This window comes from Spea bombifrons, chromosome 5, assembly GCF_027358695.1.
Source record: "Spea bombifrons isolate aSpeBom1 chromosome 5, aSpeBom1.2.pri, whole genome shotgun sequence".
Classification (NCBI taxonomy): domain Eukaryota; kingdom Metazoa; phylum Chordata; class Amphibia; order Anura; family Pelobatidae; genus Spea; species Spea bombifrons.
In genome coordinates this window covers 19907476-19924609 of record NC_071091.1, presented here as the reverse complement: position 1 = coordinate 19924609, position 17134 = coordinate 19907476, and the positions used below count along the sequence as shown (strand labels likewise).

At 37.0% G+C, this 17134-nt stretch overlaps 1 protein-coding gene across 2 annotated transcripts in view; it reads left to right on the top strand.

The window, feature by feature from the left end:
* The window catches only part of CRPPA (CDP-L-ribitol pyrophosphorylase A), an 81617-nt gene extending 70104 nt beyond the window's left edge, over positions 1–11513 (top strand). For both annotated transcript variants that reach the window (XM_053466986.1, XM_053466985.1), the window contains exon 10: positions 11246–11513. In XM_053466986.1, coding sequence (XP_053322961.1) covers positions 11246–11277 — 32 coding nt within the window. In that variant the 3' untranslated portion in view covers positions 11278–11513. The remainder of the gene's footprint in view (positions 1–11245) is intronic.
* The last annotated feature ends 5621 nt before the right edge of the window (positions 11514–17134 follow it).

Below are 17134 nucleotides of genomic sequence, written 5' to 3'. Positions count from 1 at the left end.
ACAGAATGGATCTAGTAGTAGAGCAAAGTGTTCCTAAATCTGTGTTTCACTCCATTGCCCTCCTCCTAATCCCACAAAAGGGAATAATTTGAGAAATGATCTCAAAGGTAGGCTTTACAGTTAATACAAACTGGCCTCTGTATTTTGTAAACCTCGTTCCTTAGGCTACAAAACAGGACACAATATATCTCCATCTTCACAAATTGAATAAATCAATCTGACAGAGTCACCGATTACTCTATAGGTAGGGAATAAATACAGATGCAGGGACACCGTTAAAACACCCTCTGTTTTGTGCCCTCAGGACTTATGTCTAGCCAGTTGTACTTCTTGAAAAACATAATGTGGAAATAATTATAGAAATTAATGTGATATTTCCTATTCTGTTATCAGTGACATATATTCATGACAACGTAATCTGCAGAAGTTTCACCAATGTTTCTACCCAAAGAATAGTTTAGTAATTAAAATGGTATTTTTGTAATGCATGTTAGAGTCAATTTTGCATGGATTTTATCACGTACCAACAAGTGCAGACATAATTAGTTATTGGAATTCTTCTGTCCCATCTTACTCCTTACATGGCTGCCTGTACTGAATAATTAAAATGGAATACATTCTGTATCAGCAGTTTTAACATACTGTTGTACATATAAATAACTGGCCAGATTCAATGGGTTCCATCGGAGGAAAAAACATTTTGTGTCTGAAAACTGGTTTGTTTATTCTTAAATCCAAACACATGCCTACAGAAATGCATGGGAAATATATTCGGACCAATTTAATGAGCTCTCATGCTAATGAAAAACATAGTTTATGTTAAAAATAGACTCCATCATGTTCCATCTTTCTTTATCCCTGCCCCTACGGTTGATGAAGAAAAAGTAATTATGCATTAAAAAGTGAGAAAATACTTTCCTAACTCCCCCTTTCTTACCGGATCAAGAAGTTATAATCAATTATGTCCTCATTAACTTGTTACCAGTGTATATTATGCTTTGCCAAAAAGCACCTGGCTGCAGGTGGGAGTACGGCCCTTCTGCTCAGGGGGACACAGGCCCTTTGAGAAACACCTGCCAAAGAGTCTTCTTTTGATGAATGCATAAGTGTTAATGAATTGGTCACCCCAAGGGGGTTGGAACCTCTGGAGATTAGGGTGATTAAGGTTAAAATGTGCAAGGGAGCACCTAAAGAGGATTAAAATTTAGTTGGCAGGATTCTCCACCTTGGGCCATTCACTAAAGGAAGAATTTGCAGGAGACCTCTCCATATCATTTACCTGACTTCACTATGCATTATGAAGAGACAGCCAGAGTCAGTATTCCTTACAAGGAGTTCTAATGTACATAATGGATAAATAAGTATAGAAAAGCACTCATTCTTTTCTGGTATAATGAGGGATATTTGTAGTTTTCAAATGCTTCCATTTTTTTAGTCTAGGTATGTAGAGATTATTATATTAAATAGCATGTATATCGCATAATGCATTTCCTTGCTCCTTTCCTACTCTCCATGGCTACATAATATGGTAGGCAATTGTTACAATTTGTTTTATATGTTTTGTACTTTTGCTTTGAGTTTGTATCATATTTGTGTTACAGTAAAATATTTAAGAGAAAGATATGTTATGTTTATTTAGTTGTAGTGCGATGTAATATTTAATCTCACCGTATGAACTATACATTATAATGGGCCAACACCACATGTTTCTTCTAGAATAGGGTTTCTCCTTTATAGTGCATAGTTAAATATGTGAATTAAATTCCTCTCTACCCAACCCATCTACAGTTTATCATTTAGTAAATAAACCTTCTTTTATTTACTTACCAGTATGGTATGTTTATACTGCTTTCAATTTTGTTCTCTATAAGACATATTAAGGTTTGGTTGCTTGAGTGCCACTGTATTGACATGAAGTGAGTACAGCTGTGGCATTGGGTTTTGTTAAGACAGAAAGTATACCTTTTTAAAATGTTTACACCAATGTAACAGCAGAATTGAAAATCTGAATTTCTGATTTGCATGAAAATTTAGCATTTTGAATGTTTACATTTTAATGAGAACTTCAAGCAAAACAAATACTAATCCATTTCCGTAGCCAATAATGGGAAATTATAATGAATAGACTAAAATATGTCTTAACCCGTTAGTATTGCTTTATTTTGACATTCCTGTTGAAAAAAACATCAAATTTAATATAGGTTGTATAGACAGATTGCAACAATTTGTAACGTGGACTTAAAAAGTAAATTTAGATCTTGTTACATGTTGGCCAGTCAGTGATAAAATAAACCTTCCCAACTGTTATTCTTTTCTGCTTACAGTAATATTTTACTTAATGGATTTACACGGACTGCTTGTCGCGAGCAGCCTTATATCCACATGCAGTTTTTACAGCATACGTTTTTACATTTTTGGTTGTCTTAATGTGTTCTAATTGGTACCATCTGAGGAATCAAAATTCGGAAAAAGAGAAATTGAGGAAGTCTTACAAATATTACTTTGTATAGTTACCAGTAATTAAGTATATAGTTCACATATTAAAATCTTAGGTGACCACAACAAAAATAAACAAAACATTTTTGTTATAGATTCACACAGTAAAGAATAGTGAACCTTCTATTCCACATCCTATTTATTTTTCTGTGAAAAAACATGTTTTAGTTAAGATTGGTGATACAAGTTTACCTGAAAATATTTCTTGCCTCTTGAAAATCAACACATGACTTTGATTGCAAAGTACTTTGTGGGTGGGCTCGTTGGCCCAGAAATTGCTATCTAGGTGTCTTCCAGCTGTTTAAATATATATCGATTTAGTTTGGAATAGGAAATTTGGAAGGGATCCAGTAGCTTCTACATTTACCATCTTCTAGATCAGGGGCGTCCAACATGCGGCCCGCGGGCCAAATGCGGCCCGCGAGACCTCGAGGTGCGGCCCGCGTAAGATCGGCAGCCAGGGCAACCGATCTCACGCGAGCCGCACCTCAAGCCCTGCTACTTACTTGTGGGAGGGTCTTCTGGACTGCACACAGAGGAAGCGGAGTTCACGTGACATCCTACTTCCTCTGTGCTTTAGCAGAGAAGGCAGAGGGAGGCCGCGCCCCCTGCTGAAGTCTGTAAGCGGCATCGAGGAGCTGCAGTACAGGTAAGGGGGTGGGGAGGGTGTTTGAATGAGTGTGTGTGATTGAGGGAATGAATCTGTGAATGAATGATTATATGAATAAATGAGTGTGTGTGTGATAGCATGGATGTGTAAGTGCTGGAACCTAGGCATGATGGGACTGTGATTGCTGTTAGCAATCACACTCCTATCATGCCAAGTCAGCCAGTACATGCTGAAACCTGGCCAGCTGCCCCCCTTGTGTATTGATGCTGCCAGCAGTATGGGGTCTGCACTTACAGCCACCCTGTACCAGCATGTACTGGCTGACTTGGCATGATAGGAGTGTGATTGCTAACAGCAATCACAGTCCCATAATGCCTAGGCTCCAGTATTTACTGGATGGATGTGTAAGTGCTGGAACCTAGGCATGATGGGACTGTGATTGCTGTTAGCAATCACACTCCTATCATGCCAAGTCAGCCAGTACATGCTGAAACCTGGCTAGCTGCCCCCCTTGTGTATTGATGCTGCCAGCAGTATGGGGTCTGCACATCACTTACAGCCACCCTGTACCAGCGTGTATTGGCTGACTTGGCATGATAGGAGTGTGATTGCTAACAGCAATCACAGTCCCATCATGCCTAGGTTCCAGTATTTACTGAATGGATGTGTAAGTGCTGGAACCTAGGCATGATGGGACTGTGACTACTGTTAGCAATCACACTCCTATCATGACAAGTCAGCCAGTACATGCTGAAACCTAGCTAGCTGCCCCCCTTGTGTAGTGATGCTGCCAGCAGTATGGGGTCTGCACATCACTTACAGCCACCCTGTACCAGCATGTACTGGCTGACTTGGCATGATAGGAGTGTGATTGCTAACAGCAATCACAGCGAGCACAGTCCCATCATGCCTAGGTACCATCATTTACTGGTTGCCTGGGTTGCCAGCATTTACTGGTTGCCAAGTCATATTGCTAATTTTGTCCAGTTGTGTGTTACCTACTTTTATTAAAAATGTGAGTTTTTATTATTATTTTTAAAGGTGGGGGTCATTTTCGGTTTTGGCTAAGTGAACCCTGAATGTTTTGGTCCAGAATTTTCATTTTAGTTCATCCCTAGAATAAATCTAGGGAATCCTGAATTTGTAGTCGCAAAACTTTCTAGGCCCAGAAATCAGTGAGAGGAAGAGTAAAGGTTTTGTGTTATTTACTTTATTTTAATCTGCATATTTTATTAAAGGCCATATTTTTTGTCACAGTGAAAAATGAGTGCGGCCCGCGCACGTATACAATTCTGATGAAGTGGCCCACTGCAGAAAAAACTTGGACACCCCTGTTCTAGATCATAGGTTGAAGACCAGCAGATCTCCAGCTGTTAATGGACCACAACTCTTAGCCTCTGGAATCTCATAAAATTCTTCAACATATCAATGAGAATTTTCCAAGAACATGAAAGAACCAGAGATGCCTTCATATGACTTCTGAACCATCTTACTACATATCTGGATTCTCACGCTTTTTTAACCAAGACGTGTGCGACTGCTGTTTACAGCCATAAGTGTACATGTTCCTACAGGGCCATACATGTTTTGTATCGTAATGGGTATACCCATTCTTTAAATGGACTCCAATACACAAGGGCTTTGAAGAAAAAAAGATTACGCAGTTGTAGAAATGGTTTTAAATTAAATGAAATGTTTTAGAAGACACTCATCAATGTTTAGCTATTTAAAGGTCTCCAGTACAGTGTTTAGATGTGCGGTCCCATTTACTTTATTATTTGATACTTTTAAAACTGCATGCAGCATCTTACACGTCATTCCAATTATTGTTGAACACCCAAACCTTGGGTCTTGTTTTCATGTGAATAATCCCTCAGTTGGCAGATGGGCTAAAGTTTATTTGTGTAACATAGTAGCAGGGATAAGCAAAGTGTCTGTACAAGGACACCAGTGCCTGTGGCAAGGTTTGTATGTCCATAGAACATCATGACATTGTCCACCACAGACCCCAGTAAATGTCCACCATAAGCAATGTTGGTGCCTATCCCTACATACTAGAGAGTACAACTAATGTTTTTTGGAGCAACACCTTTTAGAATTCTATACCTCCCAAATATCCTGATTTTTAGGAACTGCCTCACTGTCCTTTGAAGGTAATGGTGATCATGGACCAGTTGTGGAAATATCCCCTATCTGACCCAGGGAACTGTAAAATCAATGAGATTCTGTGTTATTACAGATACCACATGACCACCACCCACTCCCACTTCTAGTCCTCCCCACACACAACAGGTGTCACATTTTGGAACATCCAAAATGTTGGAAGTTAAGGATTTTAGAGCTTAACATGCGAACTTTAATAATACAAGCAACAAATCCGTAAGAGCACAAAACTCTCATACTATGCATTTCATACTCCTTCCCCAACAAAATTGTCCCTTTGAAATGTAATGTTTGGTGTAAATAATAACATACATAAAATTCCATTACAAACTATGTCTTGTTTGTGGTTGGTTGCATACTAAACCATCACAGTGCCCACACACACACATTCGTCACAAGACAAATGCATATTCCTCACCTGTTGTCTCTGTAAGTTAAATTGTTGTGTTACATACCACTTGTTTTGTCCTGTCTACCCATTGTACAGCGCTACGGAATTTGATGGCGCTATATAAAACAATAAATAATAATAATATTTTAAACCTGGTAAACATATATCTATAATTTTAAAATGACATGTAGATATCTGTGCCTTAATATAAAATACTAATTTAGACTATTCATAGCCTCACATTTTATGACAAAAAATACATTTAAAGATATCTAAATAGTCGATATTCTAACATACTATTCCTGTATATTTGCCACTGGCCATCTGATTGGTATAATTTTAATTAAATGCCTTAAGCATTTGTTAATGTTTATGCCTCATATTAAAACAAGTTTCCCCTGTTTTTTTTCTTAATGGAAAACTCTCGTGAAGCCATGTCTTAAGAATTTGTTTTTAGGATTTTTCCTATTAAAAATACATTTATTGCAAATGTAACCAGATATTCCATTAGTAACATCAATATTATTAAAGAACTCACAGGAAGGAGAAAAAAAAAATAATTCAATTATAATGCTTGTGTTTTTGTGGGTCCCATAATTGATTCAAATAATCACCCCATGTGCTTAGGGTAGATGGTTTATAATACAATAATACATTGGAGGATCTACACGTTTTTTGTACTCCATGCTTCTAACATGATTGTACGTTCAAGGTCAGTTTATTTTCGTAAAGGTCTTTACAAATGGTGAAAAGTTAGCTTGCGTAATCCGTATGCCTCATATGATTACAAGGCTTCATGTCTTTCTGCTAAATCACTTGGATCGTGGGTGGTCAGTAATGCAGGATAATTGTTGACGGCTGAATGTGAAATCACAATGGCAGTCTGTTTTTCAACTCGATGCTACATCTCCCTATTTGTGGATAAACTTTTAACACAGCCATATGAGTAAATGGGTAAACTATTTATTGTAAGAAGCTGTTTATGATCTGTTCCTGGCATCCAGTTACAAAAAAAAAACTTCTATAAAGGCTTCGTTTGGTGCTGACACCATATTAACATTAACCAAAGTACTTTTTATATATGAATTTAATTTGACTTAAACCATAACCCTGGAAGCATCTAGTGACTTACATATAGTGTAATGCCACCGCTGAAAGACAGATCAACGTATGTTTTTCCATTAACTATCATAAGATAGTTTCATTTATGTTCGGTTTAATAGCAAACTTAATTTTTGGTTAGGCATCGAGATTTTTAAGATCTATATGGCCGGCCAGATCTCAGGAGATGATATTTAACTTTACCGACTTAGATCAGAAACGTAAATTTTATTTTTTTCTATGATATGGCTCTTTTTGGATGCATTCCTGGCTGCCTCCTGAAATATGTTTAGTATAATTCAGTTTAAAAAAAAAAACATTCTCCTGTTTGTTTGTGAGAATGATAAATTCCTGTCAAACTGAAGTTACATACTGACAGGTGTGATGCTTTACCCAACCTATTAAGATGGTCATTACCTATTTTAATGTGTCACAGCGGATGATATATACCACCCAAGTGTCTCCATTTGTGACCGAAATCCCTCTGTCCCTCTCTGTTCCCCTGGTTTCTCATTTTGAAGGGAACACAAATTGTTTGGAGGATATATCAAAGTGTTCTACAACCCTAAGAATAATTTCTAGATAAAAAGCAGAAATGAGTTTATAATATGCAAATACAATATATTATTCTTCTTATTTTTTCTGTTGGCATATATTTCTATTTATGTTTTATAATTTTACATTTTAAAGACATAGAACAATAGAGAATAAGATTACTACAGCAATATTAAGTAATCTTATTTTATGAGGTATATAACACTAGAAAAAATAATATAGAGTCAGACAGGATCCAACAGTATACAATAAATGAATAGTGTTGCTCTGTATAGTTGTATGTGGCATTATTGGCTGGAGCAAGGAGCGAGAGGTTAGGGATGTATAGCATCCAACTCACATACAGGCTTTAAATCATTTGAATAAATTGAATCAGTTGAATAAACTTGTCCATGGAAATTTCTTCAGAGGTATTCTTCTTATTCTAGATTATTCTTATTATTCTAGATTACTAAATCATAAAACTAGTGACAGAGCCGTTCCAGATTGACCAGGGAAAGGCCAGATTGACTGGCGACAAAGAGCAATCTTTTACTGAATTATCACTTTCTTATTTTTACACAACATGATCTCTGCATCCACCTCTACAGTATACACGATTGAATTGCTAGTTTTAAACTAGATTTTCATACACCTATCATTCTTTTCTATGTATTATTCCAATAACTGTTCCCTACTTCTTCTTCAATAATGATATCGCGGAATATTTTTTTTTTATAATGAGTACGTTGAATAACTAATTAATATTTTTGCCCTTTGCTAATAAAAAAAAGTAAGAATCAAACGAAAAGCCAGTAAAACTATCAATGGCAATTATTACAGTGAGTTAACCTCTTATACACTCACACATTCCAGTTACACCCACGCACATTAAAATGTCATCACTGGAGCCAAACGGGATTTTTTTGTCTTCTGCCTACTGAGAAGAAATTGTGAAAGTTTTATTTGTAGTTAGATTTAATTACTATGACATCAGCACATCTATAAACATAATTGTATGTAAGGAAATTAGGATTGATTTAGGCATCACTTGCTATGGGGGTTTGGTGGCCTGAAGTAGCCACGTGTCACAAAACTGGCAGGCTGAAAAAGAAAAAAAGGAGAAATGCACCATTAGACAAACTTTTGTCTTCCTTTTTTGCCTCTGGGGAAATACTGGATGTTAATGCTGTTCTAGGAAGCGTCAGGATTCAGAGGATGGATGAACTAGTTTCAATTTCATTCAGGCAATAAAGTCTTGGTTGTGACGATAATCAAACAGCAATATTTTAAAAGAACCGGCAGCCTGCATCAACTGCTTACAACATCGGAAGCCTGAAGAATTAGCGCTGAATATTTACCAACTCTTATGGATTTGACTTAACAGGGCTTTAAATTAGTGCTCAGGGGAGACTGGGAAACACTTGGCCTTAGAAAACAAATGGTTAAAAAGAGATTTCTTGGTGGAAATAATATTGTATTTTTACATTATGTGGGTTTTTTATTGGATTATTCTTATTTGAGTTTAGGTTAACACATCTTAATCTACTCAGAGTAAAGAAAATTCTTCTTTGTGGTGCTAAATCCTGCTATTTTACGTAGCATCTATTGGTATAATTGGTAACAACTATAGGATTATATTTACATATGCAGGATACATAAAAAACAATAAGTATTGCAGGGTCCTGAGACAGTTCTTAGTCATTTTAAATATTGCTATAACATGTTAATGAACTACAATAGTGAATGACATCTGTATTTTTGTTTAGGGCTGATACTTGTATTGGTAGCTGTTTATTTTCTCTTTCATTGGAAATAACATGAAAAATTAGTCAGGTTTATGTGGTTTGGGGGGAAATAAAATAGTGACCATGTTCCAGTTGCTCCTTGTCCTTTTTCAGAACTATGACAACAATAGTGATATAATATAACCCTGACCAGATAACTCTTAAACATCTTAAAGCTGAATTATATAGCAATAGAAACTTGGTTAAAATTAAAATGACTTCCATAATAAAAGCTGCACAAGACAAGCTGTTTTATTCCATACGAACAAGTTTGATGGCATCTCCTTTATTTTACATACATTTTTACGCCATATGATTATGCATTTGACTTCTGCTTTTAACTCTTATGAATCTTACACAAAGATGGATAGAATGATAGACAGAAATATCATTTATAAATCTTCCAGAATCTATATATTAAAAGCAACCGAGGCAGTCATAACAGGGTTCCTTCAGATTCACCCATTTGATGAAACTGCTGCCCCCTTCCTCACATTGTGATCCATGTTTAAATGTTAATATCTGGCCATCCCAATAAATATTCAGTATTCAGTGTAAACTATGATCTACAAAGGGCTTATGCTTCTAAGAATGCTACAGTATGCACATGGTTTCCATTGCCCAGTCTTCCTGTGTTATTCTCCCACACAAAGCTGATCCTAATTTAAATTTGTCTATCTCGAGCTTTGTAAATGTTTGGGATTTATTCATTAAAAAAGGAAGTTGCAGGAGAACCAAATATTTCTATTCCTTGATAGAATTATGCATTACAAAGGGCAAACCTTTGTGTAAAAAAAATATATTACCTTTGTGAAAAATAATATATATGACTTATAGTATAAGCTTGCATCCATCCAGTGCATCCATCCAAAAAGTATGAAAAGGAAATGTGCTTCTTTGCATGTTATCATACGTGATAACTTCCCAGGGCTGGCCACCTGGTACTCTCTTGTGGCTAAGATGAGAGGCAAGGATCCCCAGGCATGGGGGAGGAGGGCAATAAATGGGTATCTGGGTGGGTAGTGCTAATGTATCTTACTGAATACATCACCGTATTTTATGCAGGGATTAGCATGGACTTGGTTCTTTTTTTAAAGCTGCCCTGCATTTTTTAATTTAAAATAAAACTAAATAGTTCCCCCAGGTTAAAAATTGTGAACAAATCTTTATATTCCCTTTATTAAGGCCCCAAAAAGAACAGCAATGGATAGACTGTCAAAATACATCCACATGCCGGGCCGTGCACTCACATGTGTTCACACTTGCCCTTACACACAAACATAGCTTATTTGTCCTTACACAGACACACACTTGGCCTAACATACATATTTTTGTTCACAAAAACACTTTAAAAACACACTCTCTCTCTCCCCTGCCCTTGTTTTTGTGTCGGTTAAAAGGAGGTCAATGATCTCCACAACCGGTCCTCCTCCTGCAACAGCAGAGCGGCCGGGTGATGGACACCACCAATCGTCTGACACCTTGCCGACCCCTGATTTCATGCTCAAGAAGAAAAATATTTTTTCTTTCATGGGACTTACCCTTTAACCCTTTAACCTCTGATGCTGAAGCTCAGAATTCTATGTGTAGTAAGCCTCTTCAATGGTGAAATGCAAAACTTCTGTGTTTATATGCATGTATGTGTTTAGCCTTTTCATTGCTGGAATACATGTGTAGTTGAGCTATTTGAGATATGTTGGAGTGCAAAAATACTCTCTGATGGCTATATAAATAGTTTAAATTATCTGTACACAAATTGTATCCCCAAGTTGGGTCACAAAGCTGAAATAAGGGTTTGGCAGCAGGGGGTGACCTAATATCACATGATTACCTACTATGATGACCTCCAGATATATACCTCTTTTCAACACCACACTATTGTAGAGCACATTGGTTTCAAGCAAACTCTTTTCATGGTGCTCCATCTTTTAAACTGTCGTATTTACTGTATTGGATAAAACTTTTAGGGATGACAAAAGCTGTATGTTGTGATCGGCTGCCCCTAATGTGTCATTCAACCCTCTGTTACTTAAAGAGTGGTGAATCTTCAACAAGATGTGCGCCTCCATTTGGTAAGGGGAGTACAGCTTTAAGAAAGAGGTAGAAAACGATCACCCTGTGAAGAACAATGCAATTGATACTTTTTCTTTTACATCTGTGCAGGATGCATCTCAGCTACAAGAAACTGTGTGTGACGGATCGGCTATCATCGCTGCCCTGATGAAGGACAGAAACCCTGCGCTTGCTGGACAGCTCATGACTGCATGAGAGCAGCAAGGGGAACGTTTCGATGCCGTGGAACAGTTCTCTTCATGTATATCAACTGTTTGCAATACAGCTTTTCGGGACTGTTGTCCTCAGGCATACGTTTGCATTTGTTTATAAAAATCTACGTTTACATGGGCTTGTTTAGATACTTTATTCTGTTAGAAGTACACTACCGATCGCCAAAAGATGGGGCCAACTCAAATAAAATCCCGCTGTATATCTTATATGTATGTTATGGAACTGCCAGTTACGGAGCAGCGCAGACAGGGTGGCACTGGAGAGAATGCAGTAGGCTATACCTGCAAGCACCAGTACATCGCTGTATGAATCACTACAGAATAGTGTAAAAGTGTCTGAAGCCATCGATTTTATGTTTTGTTTTTTTGTTGTTGTTAATTGCGTTTTCCCGGCAGTGTGCTACCTAAACCAGATGTTTACAAGAGATTTAAACATTGTAACATCCTGTTATCACTGTGTATTACAAAGGGCACGTTCCAGCGAGTGTCTTCTACAACAAGCAGTTGATTTCCCTTAATGCACAGTAATTATGGAAAGATTTAATTTCCCTTTATTCAGTATGAATAATAAAGGTTGAATTTAGCCATTCTTCCATTAGTCTATAATGCATTGCAGTATCATTGAGTTGACATGTTCCTCCTGACAACTTATGGTTTAGTGAATACACTAACACCAAAACTGGCATTTTGCTTCGGTACTACCCCAGAAAGAATGATGAGATGAAGTTAGATAAACCACAGCATACTTTTAAAGATGAACGAATCCACTGTTTTCCTGTTAAATGGAACCTACACCTAAAGTTAATAATGCCACCTTTTCTACAGACCTTCTCTGTATGATTTGCTAAAAAACATTCAGCGCCAGTGAAAGAAGAGAATATGGGGACGATTTTTATAGGTGTCATAGGCATCAAAATCAGGGCCAGACTAGGGATGATGAGGCGGTGCTGGCACTTTAAGGCCGGCAGCAGCCAGTGACGCAAGTGTGGCCAACAGATGGATTTGACAAGCCACGCCATGTGTCTGTACTCCGATATACGCCCAATCTGCAGGTAAATGTAGATGTAAATGTTTTCAGAATACAACAGCCACACCAATAATAGGTCATACAGTTTTGCCATAAAGCTGTATGCTGTATATAAATATTTGTTGAGCTGGCATTAGAACCTCTACAAAAGAAATATAGTGCGTGTAAAGGCAGTTTATTCTGTTTATGAATACTGTTGCGCCGCGTGTGCCGTTTTAGGCATCCTGGCTAGATCCATTACGTAGAATGCCCAATCGTTAATGTGAATGAAACCTACCATTGCATTTAATGTTATTTACATTGATACAGCACCTATACAAAATCAAATCATCTTGTGCCAATTGCTAAAACGTTTTGACTACTGCTCAGATATATACGGTGTTATAATAAAATGTTGCTGTGTGGTTCCTTTGTGTTATATACAATCACTCGCATATTTCTTGCTGTTAAAATAATAAATTAACTAACTTGAATAACTGTGAAATTATAAAACTGAAGATATTTACAAGGTTTGCATTGAATCTCTTATTACAAAGCAGCAAAAACCCATTTTAATCAATATTATTCAAAGGGTTTTAGTTTTAGCAACTCATTTTTTTTCTGCCGACAGCGGCTTTAGCGATACGCGTGAACAGTGATACTGAGTAAAAGGCTTGATACATATCTATATTTCACAGCCTTAAATGCAGCTCGACATAAAAGATTTACATATGCTGAATGGGTTATAAATGAAAACTAGATTTACCGTAATACTTTGTCTGCAAAATGGGTGTGCAATGCAAACTTTACATGGTGGCAAATGCACGGTACAACCTGCACGGCAGTGATTCACACTTGTTTTTAATATATAATAAGGTTTACATTTTGTTTGAGTGATGCTAAAAATGCCTTATCGCTGCAAAGTATAGTTTTTTAATGCTGGTTCAGGCTGAAAGACATCGCAAGAAAACATATCTAATAAAAATAAAAGCAAACTTGTTTTTTCTTTCTCTTTATTTTAGCTCTGATCAGGATAATATAATAAATATATATATAGTGTGTGTGTGTATATATATATATATATATGTGTGTGTATATATATGTATATATATGTGTGTGTGTGTAGAATAAAAACCATCTAGTTTGCCCCATACATCCTGCTGTTAAAACGGTAAATCTTATTTAGTCCTTGGTTTGGTCTTATGTTCAAGAATTTTAGACTACGACTTCTTATGATTTGTTCAATCCACTTATGTATTTAATGCATATGATAGCTATATCGTCCCTTTAATTTGTTGTGGTATCACCATTGCAAATGTATGGGGGATTCTGCAGCTATTTTATATGTAGGAGATCTCCTTGCACGTGATGTATTTACCTGCACTCAGCTCCAGTGCTGGCTTAGCGAATGGTGCGGATGGGGGATCTGCACATGCGCAAAAGCCTCTTCTAAGTTATTTATATGGAAACATAGACTTTGACACAGATAGCCATTCAGCCCATTAAGTCTACCCTTTTTTCCTTATGTACGTCCCTGATCTTGTCTATTTAGGATAGCTTTATGCCTATACAATGCGTGCTTAAATTCCCTTAATGTATTGGCCTCTACCACACCTGATGAGAGGCTGTTCCATGTATCTTCCACCCTCTCCGTACAGTAAAACTTCCTTACATTACATCTAAACCTTTGACCCTCTACTTATAGAATGTGATATTTTGTTTTTTTTGAATACATTTCCCTCTTTCTTTTTTTTTTGGTCCATGCTACATATATTGAGCTCCCTTAGTCTTTCCTGATAATTTCAATGGCAACACTTTCCTGCCACTAACTATCTGCTCCAGGAATACTTTTCTGGTAATTCTTGTGCTGTAACAGCCCTTCTCTGAACTAACTCTAGAATGTCTGTAGCCTTCTGCAGATGGGGTCTCCAGAACAGAACTGTATGTATCCCTCTAGGTGAGATCTGAACACCTCCGTCTTGTGTTACTAATGCCTCTAGATATACAACGCAGCACTGTGTTTGTGTTTTCCTGCCTACCTTTAAGTTCTCAGAAGTAAATGCCCCTCATCCATTTTCTCTCATGTAGATAGACAGTTCAATATCCTTTACAATATCCAGTCCCAAGTGCGTTATTTTTATCAAAATTGAACTGGATGTGCCACCTTCTTGCCCATTCCTCTAATAGCAATATGGCTTATTCCATCAGGAACGTCTTCCCTGTTACAGACCTTTGTATCACTAGCAAATACCTTACCTTCGAGACCTTCTATATAATTGCTGATACAATTGCTAATAAAAAGAATGTTATTTTAAGTACAAGATCTTCCTCTGAATATTTGGAATTTATGAAGCCATTAGTTTATGCTTTCCTATCAATTATAGGTGTTTTAGAAAAGGCTTACTTTGCATATTCTTATTCACGTTCACTGGATGCCCTACCACGTATTCCCTGACAGAAGTAATACTGCTTACCACCCAGGCATCTAATTGATTACGTGAGGGTAATAAAATCTATTTGACACAAACACTGGCCCCCTGCCTGGATACAGAAGAAACTGACCTAGAGATCCAGAAAAGTCAGACCCCTACTTACACGCAAGGATCCTTAATTGTGATCCCACTTGAAATCCTTACTATAAAACCGCTCTTCCCTGTTATTAAAATAAATGACACAAAGCACCTACATTTATATTAAATGATTGTATATTTTTAATTAAAGCATTGGGCTGATGAGCTTTTGTAGACTGCAACTCACATCACCCTCAGCTAGAAAAATGATGATGATTGGAGTCGTAGTCATCTAAAGCTGATGCACCAGGGGCGCAAAAAGAATGTCATAATCTGGAAATGTATATTCTTTAGATATATCATAGAATGTAAGTGTTATTTATGCCGACCCTGTGTTACATCGTATGCATATCTTTTAGATTAATTTAACAAGGGGTTGGGCATTTTTTTTTAACCCATAACATTCACCTGCGGCAGATCAGGTTCTGCAGTGTCCAGCTGCTGGCTGGATACGTGCGGCTATAGGCTGGCATAAAAGCGCATTGAAGGACCGGGCCCAGTGAGTCATCCCCAGTCCGACCCTGGTTTGTAGTGCATGACTATGACTAATAGTCATCCACTAAACAAAGACATTTAATATTACCCTTTAAAACCAAACCATATGCATAACTGAGCTATACATTGCTTGTCAATGTATCAGCATACAAAGGGTTACAGTACACTACTGATCCACCTCATACGTACCTTATAAAATATGTGTTCAAACTCTTGATGTTACATTGTCCTAAGTGCTTGATGTTTCCATAAGAACTGCTTAAATTGATGTTCCATGGCATTTGGGATTAACGTTTTAAAGTTGCTAGTGCTTTTAGCTCTTACAAAACATTTCCAGATGTTCTACTAGGAAAAGTTCAGGTGAAATGAACCATTTTCGATAGTTAACTTTCAGAAACTGATTTTACCATCAATTTGAAAGAAATATTATCTATAATTTATTCCTAAATGGAATTAGATTAATGAATTAAAAAATGCTGTTTCACTTACACAAAGCATCAGTTTCACTCTCCAGTATGATAAGATACCTTAAAACCATTACATGCACTTTAATGCATATGATAGCTGCGTGGTCCCTTTCAGCTTTGATGTTTTGATGGTCCCCTTTGCAAATGATATGCATTTGCCTTTTCCATGTGATAGACTCACCTCCTCAGCTCCTGCCCCAGGTAACACTGCAGACGGGGGTCTGATCTCAATGGGAGCACTTTTCTTATGTGGATTGGCCGCTTTAAGCAAGGGCCATCAGACCACAGTTTGTTACTGAAAAGTACTTTAATGTACATTCTTCTTTCAAAGGGCTGTCATGGACAGTAAACTGTCCCTTTTGAACATCAGATCTGTTATTTTCTCTTTCTTCTGAAAGTTTAATGACATAAAAAACATTTTTATGGCAACAACCAGTGCATACTTTTGTGTTAAAGAAAAACTAGGCATTTCTGACAAGGTTTCAGATACAGTGGCAACATTTGTCCTAAAATATTATAATATCTTCATCTAAGTTACAATAATGAAAAAACACACTCTTTTTTTAATGAATAACACCAATTGTTGTATTATTCTTGTCCATATTGAAAACATCATTCAAACATTCACAGTGTGGATTGGAAAAAGCCTAAAAAGTAGGCTTATTACTTCAACAAAAGCTAATTGTAGTCAGGAGTTAACAAACCTGTGCACCAATCAATTAAACAGCATTCAAGGGGTGTTTTAGAGCTTCGTTGACATAATAAAATACTCAAACATTTTGTGTTTGCTATTCTAAAGAAGCATCTGCTGATGTGAACCATTCCTCACAAAAAAAGAAATATCAGAAGACCTACAATCAATTGTCGATTAGCATAAAGCTGGAAAGAGTTGCAGAGTGATCTCAAAGCATTTACATATTCATCAGTCCACAGTTAGACAAATTGTTTATAAATGGAGACGATTAAGTACTGTGGCTACTCTCCATAGAAGTTGGTGCCCAGCCAAGATGGCTCCAAAGGTACAATGCAGAATGCTCAATGAAGTAAAAAAGAACCTTAGAGTAACAGTTAAAAGCTTGAAAGAGTCATTGGAAATTGGTTAACATCTTTGTTTATGAGTTTACCATATGCAAAACATTAAACAGGCATGGAGTTCATAGCAGAACACCACAGAGGCTCTCCAATTTGACATTGTTGTTCACCTGAAGTCTGCCAAAGAGCACCTTGAC